At 49.4% G+C, this 22087-nt stretch overlaps 1 protein-coding gene across 1 annotated transcript in view; it reads left to right on the top strand.

Annotated features, from left to right (window-relative positions):
- CNTLN (centlein) overlaps window positions 1-22087 on the top strand; it is a 1434305-nt gene that overhangs the window by 1148006 nt on the left and 264212 nt on the right. Inside the window, exon 21 of the mRNA XM_078675976.1 lies at window positions 21243-21340. Coding sequence (XP_078532102.1) covers window positions 21243-21340 — 98 coding nt within the window. The remainder of the gene's footprint in view (window positions 1-21242; window positions 21341-22087) is intronic.

Here is a 22087-nt window from a genome sequence, read left to right as displayed (position 1 = left end):
CCTCACTCACCCTCACCCTCACTCACCCTCACCCTCACTCACCCTCACTCACCCTCACCCTCACTCACCCTCACTCACCCTCACTCACCCACCCTCACCCACCCTCACCCACCCTCACCCACCCTCACTCACCCTCACCCTCACTCACCCTCACTCACCCTCACCCTCACTCACCCTCACCCTCACTCACCCTCGCTCACCCTCACTCACCCTCAACCCCTCACCCTCACTCACCCTCAACCCCTCACCCTCACTCACCCTCAACCACTCACCCTCACCACTCACTCACCTCACCCTCACTCTCACTCACCCTCACTCACCCTCAACCCCTCACCCTCACTGACCCTCACCCTCACTCACCCTCACTCACCCTCACTCACCCTCAACCCTCACCCTCACTCACCCTCACCCTCACTCACCCTCAACCCCTCACCCTCACTCACCCTCAACCCCTCACCCTCACTCACCCTCAACCCCTCACCCTCAACCCCTCACCACCCTCACCCTCACTCACCCTCAACCCCTCACCCTCACTCACCCTCAACCCCTCACTCACCCTCACCCTCACTCACCCTCACCCTCACTCACCCTCACTCACCCTCACTCACCCTCACTCACCCTCACTCACCCTCACTCACCCTCACCCTCACTCACCCTCACTCACCCTCACTCACCCTCACCCTCACTCACCCTCAACCCCTCACCCTCACTCACCCTCAACCCCTCACCCTCACCCTCACTCACCTCACTCACCCTCACTCACCCTCACCCACCCTCACTCACTCACCCACCCTCAACCTCACTCACCCTCACTCACCCTCACCCTCACTCACCCTCACTCACCCTCACTCACCCTCAACCCCTCATCCTCACTCACCCTCACTCACCCTCACCCTCACTCACCCTCAACCCCTCACCCTCACTCACCCTCACTCACCCTCACCCTCACTCACCCTCACTCACCCTCACTCACCCTCACCCTCATTCACCCTCACTCACCCTCACTCACCCTCACCCACCCTCACTCACCCTCACCCCTCACCCTCACTCACCCTCACCCCCTCACCCTCACCCTCACCCTCACTCACCCTCACTCACCCTCACTCACCCTCACCCTCACTCACCCTCAACCCCTCACCCTCACCCACCCTCACTCACCCTCAACCCCTCACCCTCACTCACCCTCAACCCCTCACCCTCACTCACCCTCAACCCCTCACCCACCCTCAACCCCTCACCCTCAACCCCTCACTCACCCTCACTCTCACTCACCCTCACTCTCACTCACCCTCAACCCCTCACCCTCACTCACCCTCACTCACCCTCACCCTCACTCACCATCAACCCTCACCCTCACTCACCCTCACTCACCCTCAACCCCTCACCCTCACTCACCCTCACCCACCCTCAACCCCTCACCCTCACTCACCCTCACTCACCCCCAACCCCTCACCCTCACTCACCCCCAACCCCTCACCCTCACTCACCCTCAACCCTCACCCTCACTCACCCTCACCCTCAACCCCTCACCCTCAACCCCTCACCCTCACTCACCCTCAACCCCTCACCCTCACTCACCCTCAACCCCTCACCCTCACTCACCCTCACTCACCCTCACCCTCACTCACCCTCACTCACCCTCACCCTCACTCACCCTCACTCACCCACCCTCACTCACCCTCACCCTCACTCACCCTCACCCACCCTCACTCACCCTCCCTCACCCTCCCTCACCCTCCCTCACCCTCACTCACCCTCCCTCACCCTCACTCACCCTCACTCACCCTCACTCACCCTCACTCACCCTCACTCACCCTCACTCACCCTCACCCACCCTCACTCACCCTCACCCTCACTCACCCTCACCCACCCTCACTCACCCTCACTCACCCTCACTCACCCTCACTCACCCTCACTCACCCTCAACCCCTCACCCTCACCCTCACCCTCAACCCCTCACCCTCAACCCCTCACCCTCACTCACCCTCACTCACCCTCAACCCCTCACCCTCACCCACCCTCACTCACCCTCAACCCCTCACCCTCACTCACCCTCAACCCTCACCCTCACTCACCCTCAACCCCTCACCCTCACCCTCACTCACCCTCAACCCCTCACCCTCAACCCCTCACTCACCCTCACTCACCCTCACTCTCACTCACCCTCACTCTCACTCACCCTCACTCACCCTCAACCCCACTCACCCTCAACCCCACACCCTCACTCACCCTCACTCACCCTCAACCCCTCGCCCTCACCCTCACTCACCCTCAACCCCTCACCCTCACTCACCCTCACCCTCACTCACCCTCAACCCCTCACCCTCACTCACCCTCACCCACCCTCACCCTCACCCTCACTCACCCTCACTCATCCTCACCCTCACTCACCCTCAACCCCTCACCCTCACTCACCCTCACTCTCACTCACCCTCAACCCCTCACCCTCACTCACCCTCACCCTCACTCACCCTCACCCTCACTCACCCTCACTCACCCTCACTCACCCTCACCCTCACTCACCCTCAACCCCTCACCCTCACTCACCCTCACCCTCACTCACCCTCAACCCCTCACCCTCAACCCCTCACCCTCACTCACCCTCACTCACCCTCACCCTCACTCACCCTCAACCCCTCACCCTCACTCACCCTCACTCACCCTCACTCACCCTCACTCACCCTCACCCACCCTCACTCACCCTCACTCACCCTCACCCTCACTCACCCTCACCCTCACTCACCCTCACCCTCACTCACCCTCACTCACCCTCACCCTCACTCACCCTCACTCACCCTCACTCACCCTCACTCACCCTCAACCCCACACCCTCACTCACCCTCACCCTCACTCACCCTCACTCACCCTCACCCACCCTCACTCACCCTCACTCACCCTCACTCACCCTCACCCACCCTCACGCACCCTCACCCTCACTCACCCTCACTCACCCTCACTCACCCTCAACCCCTCACCCTCACCCACCCTCAACCCCTCACCCTCACTCACCCTCAACCCCTCACCCACCCTCAACCCCTCACCCTCACTCACCCTCAACCACTCACCCTCAACCCCTCACCCTCAACCCCTCACTCACCCTCAACCCCTCACTCACCCGCACTCTCACTCACCCTCACTCACCCTCAACCCCTCACCCTCACTCACCCTCACTCACCCTCACCCTCACTCACCCTCAACCCCTCACCCTCACTCACCCTCACTCACCCTCACCCTCACTCACCCTCACTCACCCTCAACCCCTAACCCTCACTCACCCTCACTCACCCTCAACCCCTCACCCTCACTCACCCTCACCGTCCCTCAACCCCTCACCCTCACTCACCCTTAACCCCTCACCCTCACTCACCCTCACTCACCCTCACCCCCTCACCCTCACCCTCACTCACCCTCACTCACCCTCACTCACCCTCACTCACCCTCAACCCCTCACCCTCACTCACCCTCACTCACCCTCACCCTCACTCACCCTCAACCCCTCACCCTCACTCACCCTCAACCCCTCACCCTCACTCACCCTCACAACACATATTGTGTTACAATAGGTGTCACATTTGCGAAAGATAAAACTATTGGCATTGTAAATAACAAAGCTATTAATTTCGCTATTTTCAAAACAAGCACATAAATAAAAAATGTGTCCTTTACAATACCAATAGCTCAAACTTTCCTAATGCGAGACCTATTGCATTCCTGTGCTTCTCTCCCCTGCTGCACTCTCCTGCTCTCTAGAGATGTGGCCTAACGACCAGAGCTGCCATCTAAGTGACGTAAATAAAAAACATGTTGCATTCCAAATGCTATAGGTGTCACATTCGCGAAAGTTATAACTATTGGCATTGTAAATGACAAAGCCATCAATTTAGCAATTTTAAAAACCAACAAATAAATAAAATATGTCATTTACAAGACCAATAACTACAACTTTTCTAATGCGAGACCTATTGCATTTCCAATGCTTGTTATGTATAGTGCACTTCAGATAAACATGGTTGGTATGGAAATTCGGTGCGAGGGAAGATGGGGGGGCATTATCCTTGTATACCTCACTCACCCTCAACCCCTCACCCTCACTCACCCTCAACCCCTCACCCTCACCCTCACTCACCCTCAACCCCTCACCCTCAACCCCTCACTCACCCTCACTCACCCTCACTCACCCTCACTCTCACTCACCCTCACTCACCCTCAACCCCACACCCTCACTCACCCTCACCCTCACTCACCCTCACCCTCGCTCACCCTCAACCCCTCACCCTCACTCACCCTCACCCTCACTCACCCTCAACCCCTCACCCTCACTCACCCTCACCCTCACTCACCCTCACCCTCACTCACCCTCACTCACCCTCAACCCCTCACCCTCACTCACCCTCACTCTCACTCACCCTCACTCTCTCACCCTCAACCCCTCACCCTCACTCACCCTCACCCTCACTCACCCTCACCCTCACTCACCCTCACTCACCCTCACCCTCACTCACCCTCAACCCCTCACCCTCACTCACCCTCACTCACCCTCAACCCCTCACCCTCAACCCCTCACCCTCACTCACCCTCATCCTCACTCACCCTCAACCCCTCACCCTCACTCACCCTCAACCCCTCACCCTCACTCACCCTCACTCACCCTCACTCACCCTCACTCACCCTCACCCACCCTCACCCACCCTCACTCACCCTCACCCTCACCCTCACTCACCCTCACTCACCCTCACCCTCACTCACCCTCACTCACCCTCACTCACCCTCACTCACCCTCACCCACCCTCACTCACCCTCACTCACCCTCAACCCCTCACCCTCACCCTCACTCACCCTCACTCACCCTCACTCACCCTCACCCACCCTCACTCACTCACCCACCCTCAACCTCACTCACCCTCACTCACCCTCACCCTCACTCACCCTCACCCTCACTCACCCTCAACCCCTCATCCTCACTCACCCTCACCCTCACTCACCCTCAACCCCTCACCCTCACTCACCCTCAACCCCTCACTCACCCTCACTCACCCTCACTCACCCTCACCCTCACTCACCCTCACTCACCCTCACTCACCCTCACCCTCATTCACCCTCACTCACCCTCACTCACCCTCACCCACCCTCACTCACCCTCACCCCCTCACCCTCACTCACCCTCACCCCCTCACCCTCACCCTCACTCACCCTCACTCACCCTCACTCACCCTCACTCACCCTCACCCTCAACCCCTCACCCTCACCCACCCTCACTCACCCTCAACCCCTCACCCTCACTCACCCTCAACCCCTCACCCTCACTCACCCTCAACCCCTCACCCACCCTCAACCCCTCACCCTCAACCCCTCACTCACCCTCACTCTCACTCACCCTCACTCTCACTCACCCTCAACCCCTCACCCTCACTCACCCTCACTCACCCTCACCCTCACTCACCCTCAACCCCTCACCCTCACTCACCCTCACTCACCCTCAACCCCTCACCCTCACTCACCCTCACCCACCCTCAACCCCTCACCCTCACTCACCCTCACTCACCCTCAACCCCTCACCCACCCTCAACCCCTCACCCTCACTCACCCTCACCCTCAACCCCTCACCCTCAACCCCTCACCCTCAACCCCTCACCCTCACTCACCCTCACTCACCCTCAACCCCTCACCCTCACTCACCCTCAACCCCTCACCCTCACTCACCCTCACTCACCCTCACCCACCCTCACTCACCCTCACTCACCCACCCTCACTCACCCTCACTCACCCTCACCCACCCTCACTCACCCTCCCTCACCCTCACTCACCCTCACTCACCCTCACTCACCCTCACTCACCCTCACCCACCCTCACTCACCCTCACTCACCCTCACCCTCACTCACCCTCACCCACCCTCACTCACCCTCACTCACCCTCACTCACCCTCAACCCCTCACCCTCACCCTCAACCCCTCACCCTCACCCTCAACCCCTCACCCTCACTCACCCTCACCCTCACTCACCCTCACTCACCCTCACCCACCCTCACTCACCCTCAACCCCTCACCCTCACTCACCCTCAACCCCTCACCCTCACTCACCCTCAACCCCTCACCCTCACCCTCACTCACCCTCAACCCCTCACCCTCAACCCCTCACTCACCCTCACTCACCCTCACTCTCACTCACCCTCACTCTCACTCACCCTCACTCACCCTCAACCCCACTCACCCTCAACCCCACACCCTCACTCACCCTCACTCACCCTCAACCCCTCGCCCTCACCCTCACTCACCCTCAACCCCTCACCCTCACTCACCCTCACCCTCACTCACCCTCAACCCCTCACCCTCACTCACCCTCACCCACCCTCACCCTCACCCTCACTCACCCTCACTCACCCTCACCCTCACTCACCCTCAACCCCTCACCCTCACTCACCCTCACTCTCACTCACCCTCAACCCCTCACCCTCACTCACCCTCACCCTCACTCACCCTCACCCTCACTCACCCTCACTCACCCTCACCCTCACTCACCCTCAACCCCTCACACTCACTCACCCTCACCCTCACTCACCCTCAACCCCTCACCCTCAACCCCTCACCCTCACTCACCCTCACCCTCACTCACCCTCAACCCCTCACCCTCACTCACCCTCACTCACCCTCACCCACCCTCACTCACCCTCACTCACCCTCACCCACCCTCACTCACCCTCACTCACCCTCACTCACCCTCACCCTCACTCACCCTCACCCTCACTCACCCTCACTCACCCTCACTCACCCTCACTCACCCTCACTCACCCTCACTCACCCTCACTCACCCTCACTCACCCTCACTCACCCTCACTCACCCTCACTCACCCTCACCCACCCTCACTCACCCTCACTCACCCTCACGCACCCTCACCCTCACTCACCCTCACCCTCACTCACCCTCACTCACCCTCACCCTCACTCACCCTCAACCCCTCACCCTCACCCACAACCCCTCACCCTCACTCACCCTCAACCCCTCACCCACCCTCAACCCCTCACCCTCACTCACCCTCAACCACTCACCCTCAACCCCTCACCCTCAACCCCTCACTCACCCTCAACCCCTCACTCACCCGCACTCTCACTCACCCTCACTCACCCTCAACCCCTCACCCTCACTCACCCTCACCCTCACTCACCCTCAACCCCTCACCCTCACTCACCCTCACTCACCCTCACCCTCACTCACCCTCACCCTCACTCACCCTCAACCCCTAACCCTCACTCACCCTCACTCACCCTCAACCCCTCACCCTCACTCACCCTCACTCACCCTCACCGTCCCTCAACCCCTCACCCTCACTCACCCTTAACCCCTCACCCTCACTCACCCTCACTCACCCTCACCCCCTCACCCTCACCCTCACTCACCCTCACTCACCCTCACTCACCCTCAACCCCTCACCCTCAACCCCTCACCCTCACTCACCCTCACCCTCACTCAACCTCAACCCCTCACCCTCACTCACCCTCAACCCCTCACCCTCACTCACCCTCACAACACATATTGTGTTACAATAGGTGTCACATTTGCGAAAGATAAAACTATTGGCATTGTAAATAACAAAGCTATTAATTTCGCTATTTTCAAAACAAGCACATAAATAAAAAATGTGTCCTTTACAATACCAATAGCTCAAACTTTCCTAATGCGAGACCTATTGCATTCCTGTGCTTCTCTCCCCTGCTGCACTCTCCTGCTCTCTAGAGATGTGGCCTAACGACCAGAGCTGCCATCTAAGTGACGTAAATACAAAACATGTTGCATTCCAAATGCTATAGGTGTCACATTCGCGAAAGTTATAACTATTGGCATTGTAAATGACAAAGCCATCAATTTAGCAATTTTAAAAACCAACAAATAAATAAAATATGTCATTTACAAGACCAATAACTACAACTTTTCTAATGCGAGACCTATTGCATTTCCAATGCTTGTTATGTATAGTGCACTTCAGATAAACATGGTTGGTATGGAAATTCGGTGCGAGGGAAGATGGGGGGCGTTATCCTTGTATACCTCACTCACCCTCAACCCCTCACCCTCACTCACCCTCAACCCCTCACCCTCACCCTCACTCACCCTCAACCCCTCACCCTCAACCCCTCACTCACCCTCACTCACCCTCACTCTCACTCACCCTCACTCACCCTCAACCCCACACCCTCACTCACCCTCACCCTCACTCACCCTCAACCCCTCGCCCTCACCCTCGCTCACCCTCAACCCCTCACCTTCACTCACCCTCACCCTCACTCACCCTCAACCCCTCACCCTCACTCACCCTCACCCTCACTCACCCTCACCCTCACTCACCCTCACTCACCCTCATTCACCCTCAACCCCTCACCCTCACTCACCCTCACTCTCACTCACCCTCACTCTCACTCACCCTCAACCCCTCACCCTCACTCACCCTCACCCTCACTCACCCTCACCCTCACTCACCCTCACTCACCCTCACCCTCACTCACCCTCAACCCCTCACCCTCACTCACCCTCACCCTCACTCACCCTCAACCCCTCACCCTCAACCCCTCACCCTCACTCACCCTCATCCTCACTCACCCTCAACCCCTCACCCTCACTCACCCTCACCCTCACTCACCCTCACTCACCCTCACTCACCCTCACTCACCCTCACTCACCCTCACCCACCCTCACCCACCCTCACTCACCCTCACCCTCACTCACCCTCACTCACCCTCACCCTCACTCACCCTCACTCACCCTCACCCTCACTCACCCTCACTCACCCTCACTCACCCTCACTCACCCTCACTCACCCTCACCCACCCTCACTCACCCTCACTCACCCTCCCCCTCACTCACCCTCACCCTCACTCACCCTCACCCTCACTCACCCTCAACCCCTAACCCTCACTCACCCTCACTCACCCTCAACCCCTCACCCTCACTCACCCTCACTCACCCTCACCGTCCCTCAACCCCTCACCCTCACTCACCCTTAACCCCTCACCCTCACCCTCACTCACCCTCACTCACCCTCAACCCCTCACCCTCAACCCCTCACCCTCACTCACCCTCACTCACCCTCAACCCCTCACCCTCACTCACCCTCAACCCCTCACCCTCACTCACCCTCACAACACATATTGTGTTACAATAGGTGTCACATTTGCGAAAGATAAAACTATTGGCATTGTAAATAACAAAGCTATTAATTTCGCTATTTTCAAAACAAGCACATAAATAAAAAATGTGTCCTTTACAATACCAATAGCTCAAACTTTCCTAATGCGAGACCTATTGCATTGCTGTGCTTCTCTCCCCTGCTGCACTCTCCTGCTCTCTAGAGATGTGGCCTAACGACCAGAGCTGCCATCTAAGTGACGTAAATACAAAACATGTTGCATTCCAAATGCTATAGGTGTCACATTCGCGAAAGTTATAACTATTGGCATTGTAAATGACAAAGCCATCAATTTAGCAATTTTAAAAACCAACAAATAAATAAAATATGTCATTTACAAGACCAATAACTACAACTTTTCTAATGCGAGACCTATTGCATTTCCAATGCTTGTTATGTATAGTGCACTTCAGATAAACATGGTTGGTATGGAAATTCGGTGCGAGGGAAGATGGGGGGGCGTTATCCTTGTATACCTCACTCACCCTCAACCCCTCACCCTCACTCACCCTCAACCCCTCACCCTCACCCTCACTCACCCTCAACCCCTCACCCTCAACCCCTCACTCACCCTCAACCCCTCACTCACCCTCACTCACCCTCACTCACCCTCACTCTCACTCACCCTCACTCTCACTCACCCTCACTCACCCTCAACCCCACACCCTCACTCACCCTCACCCTCACTCACCCTCAACCCCTCGCCCTCACCCTCACTCACCCTCAACCCCTCACCCTCACTCACCCTCACCCACCCTCACCCTCACTCACCCTCAACCCCTCACCCTCACTCACCCTCACCCTCACTCACCCTCACCCTCACTCACCCTCACTCACCCTCAACCCCTCACCCTCACTCTCACTCACCCTCAACCCCTCACCCTCACTCACCCTCACTCACCCTCACCCTCACTCACCCTCACTCACCCTCACCCTCACTCACCCTCAACCCCTCACCCTCACTCACCCTCACCCTCACTCACCCTCAACCCCTCACCCTCAACCCCTCACCCTCACTCACCCTCACCCTCACTCACCCTCAACCCCTCACCCTCACTCACCCTCAACCCCTCAACCCCTCACCCTCACTCACCCTCACTCACCCTCACTCACCCTCACCCACCCTCACTCACCCTCACTCACCCTCACCCACCCTCACTCACCCTCACCCACCCTCACCCTCACTCACCCTCACCCTCACTCACCCTCACCCTCACTCACCCTCACTCACCCTCACCCTCACTCACCCTCACTCACCCTCACTCACCCTCACTCACCCTCACTCACCCTCACTCACCCTCACTCACCCTCACCCACCCTCACTCACCCTCACTCACCCTCACTCACCCTCACGCACCCTCACGCACCCTCACGCACCCTCACCCTCACTCACCCTCACTCACCCTCACTCACCCTCAACCCCTCACCCTCACCCACCCTCAACCCCTCACCCTCACTCACCCTCAACCCCTCACCCTCACTCACCCTCAACCCCTCACCCTCACTCACCCTCAACCACTCACCCTCAACACCTCACTCACCCTCAACCCCTCACTCACCCTCACTCTCACTCACCCTCAACCCCTCACCCTCACTCACCCTCACCCTCACTCACCCTCACCCTCACTCACCCTCACCCTCACTCACCCTCAACCTCACTCACCCTCAACCCCTCACCCTCACTCACCCTCACTCACCCTCACCCTCACCCTCACTCACCCTCAACCCCTAACCCTCACTCACCCTCACTCACCCTCAACCCCTCACCCTCACTCACCCTCACCGTCCCTCAACCCCTCACCCTCACTCACCCTTAACCCCTCACCCTCACCCTCACTCACCCTCACTCACCCTCAACCCCTCACCCTCACTCACCCTCACTCACACTCAACCCCTCACCCTCACTCACCCTCAACCCCTCACCCTCACTCACCCTCACAACACATATTGTGTTACAATAGGTGTCACATTTGCGAAAGATAAAACTATTGGCATTGTAAATAACAAAGCTATTAATTTCGCTATTTTCAAAACAAGCACATAAATAAAAAATGTGTCCTTTACAATACCAATAGCTCAAACTTTCCTAATGCGAGACCTATTGCATTGCTATGCTTCTCTCCCCTGCTGCACTCTCCTGCTCTCTAGAGATGTGGCCTAACGACCAGAGCTGCCATCTAAGTGACGTAAATACAAAACATGTTGCATTCCAAATGCTATAGGTGTCACATTCGCGAAAGTTATAACTATTGGCATTGTAAATGACAAAGCCATCAATTTAGCAATTTTAAAAACCAACAAATAAATAAAATATGTCATTTACAAGACCAATAACTACAACTTTTCTAATGCGAGACCTATTGCATTTCCAATGCTTGTTATGTATAGTGCACTTCAGATAAACATGGTTGGTATGGAAATTCGGTGCGAGGGAAGATGGGGGGGCGTTATCCTTGTATAATGCAATTGTAATTAGAATAAAAAGGAAGCTTTAAAGGCGCGTAATACATTTTAGTTAAAAAAAAAACCTTTCTATATATTTGTATATTTCTTTCAGAATACTTGTAATTCTTTTTTTCTGTTAAGGAGATAATTATGTGTTGGTTGAACATGCAAGTCTCTTTTTGTTTTACTGTCATGACATAAAAAATGTCAAAATTGGAATGCTATTGTATAAAAAAAAGTCCCACTTTTGCAGCATTAGTGTTTATTTAGTACAAAAAAAAGGGAACGTGAAATTACAGCAGCACAAACGCAATCATTAATTGGAAAACATTTATGTAAACATAAATGTGCAGAAGGAACTGTAAGAAAATCATGACATTCAGTATGACAGAAGCATGCACAGAAACAGAAGACAATCTAGAGACAAAGATGTTCATTAGAACTTGAAGTCCCAGGGACCTAAGCCATGTCGTAATTGCGAAAAGATTTTTCGGCGAGTTTTATTGGAAGAAGCGTAATTTATTCTATTCCAGTTAATAAAAGTTATTTACATTTTAATGCACCAAATTTTAAAATCACTTTTGTACATAAAACTTTTATTTACGTGTTTATTTACATATAAAATACGAAACGCTAAAGAATAACTGTTTATGTGTATAGTTTTACACTCTTAGAGTTGTATACTGTACGTTAAGTAATCTACTGAACACACATATATAATACATTTTTACAAATGTATTCTGTGAACAAAAATAAAATGATCTGGTAGCGTTAGGTGATGCTGATTAGACTTTGATGTTGATAACCGTTCACATCCCTGAGAGGATTAAAAGCATCATGGGTCACAGCATGTCTAGACTGAAGTTTATGTAACTTCTGGCTCCCGCCACACTGTGCTTCATTTACTGGTCATCACTCATGCTTGCTTTAGAGAACTCCAATCTGCATTCATTTTCCTCCCAATATACAATAATGTTTCCCCACCTCTATCTCTACTGTATTCCGTCTATTTCAAACTTCCTATTCACTGTGTTCACAGAAACGCTTGTCGCCATATAAATCTGTTCAGATTATTAAAAACCGTAGAGTTAAAGCTTTTCATCATTAATAAAAATCTGTCGTGCTTCGGATGTCTATGCATTGTCCTATTTTTGCGAATTATTTTTAGTGACTCTAGTAGCGTTAGCATTTATTAATCAGTCATATGAATTTGCTAATGAACTCAGTGCAGAAGGACCGGTTTTTACAAAATTAACAAGAAAGAGGCATAGAATAATACAGTTAACTGTCTTAATTTATTCCCCTGCCCTTATGCGCGTGAAATAAACCATGACTGTTTTCCTGACACTGTTTTGGGAGATTGCTGTTTGATGCTAATATAGGCCCAGATGCATCAAGCTAAAAACCGCACGCAAAGTTGCGACCGGTATTTTTGCATTTGGGATGCATCATCCCAAATGCAAAAATCGCAATTTAAGAAATCGCAACGTGCGATTACTTAAATTGCTATTGCATTTAAGGAATCTCAAATTGAGATTCCTTAAATGCAATGCATTAAAGTTAAAAAATTAGCGATTTCGCTAAGAGGGGGCGCAAATTACCATGAAGTTGAACTTCATGGTAATTTGCAAAAACTTTGGAAAATGCACTAAAGTGCATTTTTCAAAGTTCCATTTTACACACAGACAAAGGGGCATGTGTGTGTGCAAGATGTACCCATATGCAGATTTCAGGGGTGCAACAGGGTGTCCTTTTGACACCCTGGCACCCTTGAAATTGCAATCTCAATTTGCGATTCTCTAATTGAGAATCGCAAATTGAGATTGTCTTCCCATTCATTCCTATGGGCCTCTAGGCCCATTGGAATGAATGGGGAGGTATTCCTTAATTGCGACTCGCAAATTGCGAGTCGCAATTAAGGAATTTTAAGAAATCGCTATTTTTTAAGCGAGTTCTTCATGCATGGCATTTTGCAATTCCTTATTAGCGAATCCTTATTTTTCGCTAATAAGGAATCACAAAATGGATGCTTGTTGCATCTGGGGGTCTGTCTCACCATTTTCCTCTCCAAGTAATAGGAAACAAGCACTTATCAAGCCCAAGTCCGCCCCCTAACTTTGCTGTGATGCTTGTCGAGGCACCAACTTGATGAACTAGTGTCCCACTACGCCAGACAATATACTGACGCCTCAGCACAGAACAACACTACACTCCGTCCTTGCACTCTCTGCTCCTTTTTGGATGAATTTAACTATATTTCCAGCCTATTCTCCATTCTTTGTGACATTCTCCAATAGTACATCGCCCTGTCTCCTGCCCCCCAGCAGTTCTGACATCTGAAATGCCCCCAAAACATCAGTGACATGAGGACTGATAAGTCATGTTTCCGCCGGGAGCTGCCTCAGCACTTTACACAACTAACGCCATTTTAACGGCCTCCTGAGATGCCCATGTCAACCCTGCTCTCTTGCCTAACCCTCGAGTAACCTCTAGGCCAATTCATCTGCAGACAGTGCATAATCCCTCAACAGTTTCCCCATGCAGGCGATTCAGCTAGTTTTCCAGCAATTGTCACCCGTGACAGACCCCTCTCCGATAAGTCCATTCAGTAAGAACTGGACCACGTCTTCAATGCGCATCCACCCCTCATCCTGTTGCTGCCCCCTAGGAGCCAAAAATTCCACCCAAGCCTAACCATAAGCTCTTCGGTCGACTCCCCCAAGGACCCTACCACCAGTTGCATCATCCTGTGTTGCCTATCAACCACAACTCCACTGGCATGGGCGTCTTGCATCTTTCCGCATCCTTGGACAACCCACGGAAACTCCCCTACTGTGAACGAGGCAACGCATCCGTAATGTCATTGTCTACCCCTGGTACATGCCTCACTCTGAAAGATATATCAAGCTTCAAACACAAAATCCTACAGCAGCTTCAGTACCTGTGCATCCCTGGCAGACTGTCTGTTCCCAAATGACTGCTGCTGCAAAATACAAAAGCCAGGAGTAAAATAACAATAAAAATAATAATTACAATTTGTAATGTTAATCTCATGACTATGAGGCCTTAAGTACGTTTAAGGCACATCCAAACTCAATGTTCCAATTGTCAGGAAGATAACCTTTGGTTCCTCAGCCTCCACACGTTCAGTACAAAATGTGAAACAGCAAAAACAATAGGTTGTTTTACATCAGTTCCCAAGGACACAGATTGCTGTACCACAACTTCTGAGCACCAAATTCCAGCAAAATCAATTTCCTTATTAGCCCAACATAAGACGGGCAAAAGATTAGTACGTGGACAATTATTTCGTATGCCTCGGGCAGAAGGGGTTGTTCTGTCAGTTACATTGGATGCATGTAGCCATTTCGCCATAGCTGACCGTAGAGGCAGAGTCCCAAACCAAAATTTCATGTAGAGTGTTTTGGCTTGGGGAGGTTCAATCTTATCAATGTATCATACTGCAAAATAGCTCTCTTTGTGCTCTAGGAAGGCAGTAGTGAGGGCGCCCAATCTAGCAGTACCCAATGTTGAGTTATCAATGTACTGGCAGTAAAGATATTTAAGCATTTTTGCAAAATATTCAGTGCTTCCTTGGGAGTAAGCCATAGCTTCCCACACCCCATTTCACTCAACAGACGTTGAAGCTAATTAAACCAGGGAATTCTGAAAGCCCTGGGCAGCCTCAAAACCTCCTCTAGAACCTATTGTTATGACTTCAGTGCTGTGGTGGCCCATATCCTGCGCCAATACAGTAGTTGTCTCAGGCCCATCCTGTTAGAAAAATGTCTAAGACCCACATTGAGTCACAATATTATATTATATTATATTATATTATATATTTGAATCCCAAACTATTCAAATATATGTGCTCTCTCCAGAGGGACACCATCAATAGACCGGGGGAGCGAGCAGATGTGCAGGGGTTGAAAACCATATATCAGTCTTGCAGAGATTGACTTCCAGGCTTCTCTGTTTGCAGAATATTCCAAATTGGTCTAATAGTGTCTGGATCCCCCTTGGGGATTTGGAAATGAAAAATGTATTGTTCGCAAACAAGAGGGCCGGGACCTTTCGGGCGTCGTTGTCACAAAACCCAATCTGAGATACTAAATCATTAATGTATAACAGGAAAAGGGTTGGAGCAAGCACACATCCTTGCCTCACATCGCTCGTAACTGGTATAGGTCATCTTAGTGTGCCCGTGGGACCACATCTAACCTGGGCAAAGTTATTGGAATGTAGCCTGATGATGATATTATTGAGACGTGTTTCGGTACACCCAAATCTGCCATGACACTCCAAAGGGAAGCCCTAGGTACCAGGTCAAAGGCTGACCGGAGATGCACACAAACCACATAAAGTCGCCCTCCCACCAGATGACTTGGTTGCAGTAAATCAGCTGGAAGCGAAAGACCTGGTCTATGGTGCTAATGCCGTCCCTAAACCCAGCTTGTAATGGGGTCAGCAAATACGCATCTATCATCCAGTCCTGTAGCCTCTCAAGTATATTCCAACTAAAGACTTTCTGTGAGCTGTCAATCAGGCTAATAGGTCTGTAGTTGGAGGGAAGATCCCTTTACCTCTTTTTGAATTCTGTGATAATCTCTGCCTAAGCCCATGAAGATGGCAGGGGAGAACTCCTTATTATAAAGTTAAAGAACAAAACGAGATTGGGGCTCCAGATAACCAAGGTAGAATCAGTAATGTTGTGGGCATCTCCCCTTGAACTGTCACCCAGTGCCCGGCTTAGTTTATGCTTTCTTGAAGATCATAGAAGAACCTGGACTAGGTCTGTTCGAAACACCTCTTCGATGAGCTGGGAGTTCTACATTGACTCCTTATTTGATTTCTTTAGGTTTAGTAAAAAAAACTATGTTCTTGATGTATATTGCACACTTTGATGATATCCCCATTTGCCTTCCAAAAAGAAACGGAAAGAATCATCAATTGTCTTAATATGTGTAAACAAGGATAAAACAGAAATCTATCATACCCGTTGTTCCTAAGAGTTTTGAAAAAACTATTTGAGCTGATGTGAAATGAAACATCAGGACTTGAAATGGAACGTGTTGACCCTGAATGCAAAAGCGAAGATGCTTCTGAGATTGGCAATGAATTGGAACATGGAGATTTGCATCTAACAGATACACAGATGCTAGAAAACTATCTTTATGTTTGCAGAATATTTTTTTAATGAAAATACATGTTCACAGCCTTTAGATGCAGTACTGTCCCGAAATCCCCTGAAGCCGTCTGTACCATAAAAAAAGAGAACCAGATGGCATCCTAGTCCCACTTCTGCTGAAGAAACTGGATTGATAGCATCCTCCTTGAACTTCAACCACAGCGCCTCCTGTGAAGAAAATGTAGTCTGACGAAAAAAATATTTTAGGTGTTCCTGATTTTGAATTTGGTAAAATAATATTGTGCTCTCCAGAGCCCTACAGTCCAAAATAGAGAATTCCAAGCTTTAAGTAAAATATCTTAATCCCAAACTGGAAACTATGGAAGACTGGGAGCATGTTTGTGCTTTTTTGGGGAAAGGGGCACTGAGGTAAGGTAGAAAGAATGTTGCAGATGTTGACTGGAATCTTGATTTGCCTCAGAAAATCCCCCCTTCCCTACGGACACAGACCCTTTCTCGAAACAATATAGCGATTTCTTTGGAGCCAGCGCAGGACCACAATCCCTTCTTAAAAAAGGCAACCCCTCCACAAAAGGGTGCAGGGGAGCGATTAGAAAGGCGGTTTGTGCGGCCTGTCTGACTAGCATTATGCTGAGGACCAGAAAGTTTAGATCCTCTAAACAGAGGATGCCTCTGTGAAGCATCTCTTTCCAAGATAGCAGACACATGTGCTTTCTGGCTTCATTTGCTTATCCTAAATCAGGAGTGCATAAGGAATCAAATGAGATATATGAGGGAGACTGACTTGTTGATCAATAGTGGACAGAGAGCCGGGAAAGTCTGCACCCTGCATGATCTGTGATGCTAGAACCCAAAAGTCTTTTAAGAGAGGCTGGGTGGTATAGTTTGCAAAGGTACTTACATGTATTTAGGAATTTGAAGCCGAAAATGAATGCTTTACAGCTACAGCCACTTTTTGTCCATAGGATACATAGGCAAGGAAATCACTGATACTATGGAACCATGGGAATAAAGCCCCACCATCAAGGAATCCACCATTACAGTAAAGGGGAACAGATCTTCAAAGCCTTGTAAAAGGTAGCTAGAGCTTATACAGAAATCTCTGTACTGAATGACGATCAACCATTTTCCATTCATAGAGTCAAATCCCAATGTACCACTCCATGCACAGAAAAAAAATCTGTTTACTTTCTTTGCTACTGGTTGAAAAAGTCATGCACATCATCCTGAGAAGATGTTCTGGAAAATATACTTCTGGCGTCTTGAAATACTTAATTGAGTCAGCTGTCTCACCACCTCTGCGCTAGGGTAATTTGCAGAATCACCATGATGTGGAACGGTCCTCATAATGTTAACAGTAGTAGAACCTTTTCCAGCACAAAATTCAGCAGACACAGCTTTCTCTTATCATCACTTGAATTGCTGTTAGAAAGATGTGCTAAGGCATACTTTCCTGTCCCACGTCTTCTGTAGCAAGCAGAAGGACAGATCAGTATGATGCTGCTTCCGAGCTCAATTTCTTGCGGGCTCCATAATCTCAAGTATCAAACCACATGCTTCTTAGTTTAGGGCAAGAATGGATAAACAGTGTCCTTTCTGCTTTTTCTGTTAATATGGGAGCAAAGTTGCACAGTCCCGTGAAGTCTCATGCAACAGCCAACATCTTTAGAACAGGCAGCACTGGGACGTTATATATATCCACCAAATGATTCCTTTTGACAGTGCGCTCCCGAGTGATGCGCCATGAAGATTGAGATCCGCAGTATTGTGACCACCAGGAAAGTATTCACTCGCACTCCAGGAGATTCTTTGACAATGGTTGTTTAATCCATTAGTATTACAGCCATCACCAGTTCACAAACCAACACGTTTCGACCAAATTGGTCTTGATCACGGTTTGCGGCAATCCACCTGTTGTGTCTGTTTATACACATAAACCAATGCAGCCCATAATGAGGCATTATGGGAGATGCAGTTCACTCAGTGTCAAGTGCATTTTTTGGAAAACCAAAAAAAAGTTTACAACAAAATGTTATACATAGTATTGATTAATCACATTGTTGTTTAAGAATGTTTCCACATTATTATACAACCTATTGTTCTATCTTATAGTTTGCAGTCCAAATTCGGACCATTTTTTGTCACATACAATGTTCCAATGTTTTATTAAATCATTGCTCAATGCCCTCATATTATTAATCTCTATATTCGCTTTCGGTCGCCTTCCGGTTGCCATTTTCTGGCATTAATTATATATTATATATATTCACTTAAAAAAACAAAGGTTCAGGGACGTTCTAGTTAGACTCAGATTTCACTTGTACAGAACCCTTGAAATTATGCAGTTATAGTTTACCTGAGCTAACTAAAACTTATGCTCCTGCAATGCACTGCTTATGACCTCACATATTACATCTCTCATGACATGATCAGTGACATTACTGATGACATACTGATGACATCTCAAATGACATCACTGATGACATCGTCCACAGAACTTCTCACACACCAATACAACCTCTTGTATACCCACTCACACACACACGAAACCAATCTCATACCCATTCCAGTACTCTCACACCCACTCACTCCATCCAGTTGGTAATATATGTATGTATTTGTGGCTGTATGTATCTACTATGGCAATATGCCATATGGCAATATGCATAAATTGCTATAGTGGATGACAATTACTCCCCACTAATGTGGGCTTGGGGAAGAAATCAAGCAAGTATTCCATCCAGCAGACTAAAGTTAATGTCTAATGGCTTGTCGACTAAAGCAAATTGTGCCCCTGACTGCCAAAGCAAGAGCAACCAAACATGGTACCCTCAAGATGTATTGGAATAGATAAAAGAAATAAGTAGACAATAAATTACACGTGGCTATCCAAGCAAAGGATCAGCATATTTTTACTTGCAGACAGGAAACAAAAACAGAAAGTGATCATGTTGCTTTCTGCTTTTCTAGAGGTAGAGAAAGTATGTGAACCATATTGGTGGTATAACTTTATTAAACCTTAGATAGGTAAACTGGGACTGTGGATAGAGAAGTTATACATGGAGTAAATAGTTGACGAATATGACTTTATTATCAACGTATGTAATTTCTTTTGGTAGTCTGTCTGATTTGAATGAAAAATCCTACATTCTTTTGTTGCGAAAACTGGATTTAAGTAATGTCTCTGACTGAGGCTTTTTTTTTAATAATATAACGCTAGCGCTGTGAATATTTCCTGTAAACTACTTATATTTTTCAAGTGTTTGGCAGTCGGAAATAAGACCTTCTTAACTGGTGTATTCATGATATTTGAATCTAATAGTATTGTATGTAATGTATTTGCAGTTGTGTAGTGAAAACCCGTTGACAATGTTGGAGTATTTTGGAAGAACTTGTGATGTATCCAGTCTCTCAAGAAAGGACTAAAACTGTTTATTGAATTGCATGTTCCTTTTTCCAGCACATCTTTAACCCTGGCTTGTCTGGAACTCTTTAGAATCTAGGGACGTAGCACCAATGGTGCTGAATGTGCAGTGACACCGGGGCCCAGGAGTGTGAAGGGCCCATCAAATCATGAGTATTGCTGTATTTACCCCTCGGTCAGCAGTCAGGTGGGCCATTTTCCTTCTTTTCAACAGGGCCCATGGCACCGTTGCCCAAGCACGGCTAAAATCCAATTGTGGCCTTTGCTGTTATCCTCAGGGACTCTTCCCCGAGGCAGCTACAAACACTAGTTTGCAGTGCCTGCGTGGCAAGCCCCACTCTTTCATGTCACAGTTCACCATGAAACTACACTCGTCTCTTACTTCTGCTGTATTTTTAATCTTTCTGCGCCCTCTCTTTTACAATGGAGCGGATCCACTGTTGTATTTCAAAACCGGAAGTAGTAGTACTACAGAAATGTGTTTTGCCGTACTCTTGAGCCTTTGCTAATCGACCGGAAACGTCCAATTTCTTGTTAGAAAAGGTGCAGAGTACACAGTCCTTTCTATTTGTAACAGTTGTTTAAACATATTCTCATTTTAGATGCTGTTTGGGCCAATTCACTAAGGCAGGAAATGCTATGGAGAAGGGTCGGGCAGGAGAACTGATCTACGTACTCCAGAATCCCTTTATGAAGGAACCCTTTTCTCTTTCCACACCTATTTGCTTTGCATTTATTATGACTTTCTTTGTCGACAAAGATGCGAGAATTTGATGGATTCAGACTATACCTGTCACTGTCCTTGCTTCGCTATAGGTAGCCTGCATTGCAAGTAGCAGCGACATTTTAGGGTGCCGATGGAGAAACAATCAAGTGATATTGATGTGGTAAAGTGTGTCCCACACTTATGTGGTCCCCGAGCTGTGAAGATAGATCTGTTTTAGTACTCACCTACGAATTTGATTCCTTGGAAGAATTATAAAAAATAAAACATTTTCTCAACAAATTTGGAAGGCCATATCGGGTGATCTGCTTTTATGTTTTTTAGAATGCGACTAACGAGATGAACAAACAGTCGATGACCATCAAGTCCTTGAAAAACGACACGCAGGACCGGGAAGAGCGCATTCGGGAGCTGCAAGAAAAGTATGTAGGTTGATGTTGGCGCATTTCTTGAGTTTGGCGCCACCCAGTGGCAGGCTTTTTATAGTTTATGAACTAAACGTTTAAAGGCTGTCTGTCATTTACCGTCTTTCTCGTCTTTACTGCTGGAAAGTTGGGGGTCTGAAATGTTTTATCGTTGTGTATTTTTGGGGTGGGGGTTGTAGATTGTATCTGACGCGATGCGTTTATACTACGCTAGGTGAATGTAAATCGTAGTGCGTAAACCGAAGCCTCGCATAAGCGCTTTAACAATCACCCCTGCCCTTGAACTAATTCAAAAATTAATATCGCGGTTGTGTGAAATAGATTTTTTTACACACTAATTCTCTGCTCAGAGCGAGACAGGCATGTCAAGGTTCAACTACTTAAAAAGGATTAAGGAAACAATGTTATCGTTGCAACAGAAGCAAAAGGGCTTTATTAATACACTTGATTAGGGATTTTCACTTTCATGTTTATAAATAATCATTATTTTATCAAGTAGATATGTGTGATGCGGCGCCTCTCTCCCACCGGATCCAGTCTGCACCTTATCATTGGCCGAAGGTTGCGCTGTTGTTGCCATTTATTTGTTTTATCGCTGGATATCTATTGTCCCCAAATTATTAATTCGACAGATGGTAACAAAATTGTAAATAATTCTTTGTAGTTCCTGCCCTTTCGATGCCTTAGCCCATGAGTGAAATGTTTGCAGAAACTGGTTTATTTTGCCTGAGCAAAAAGACAAAA

The sequence above is a fragment of the Lissotriton helveticus genome, chromosome 2_1 (assembly GCF_964261635.1).
Source record: "Lissotriton helveticus chromosome 2_1, aLisHel1.1, whole genome shotgun sequence".
NCBI lineage: Eukaryota > Metazoa > Chordata > Amphibia > Caudata > Salamandridae > Lissotriton > Lissotriton helveticus.
This window is presented reverse-complemented; position numbering and strand designations above follow the sequence as displayed.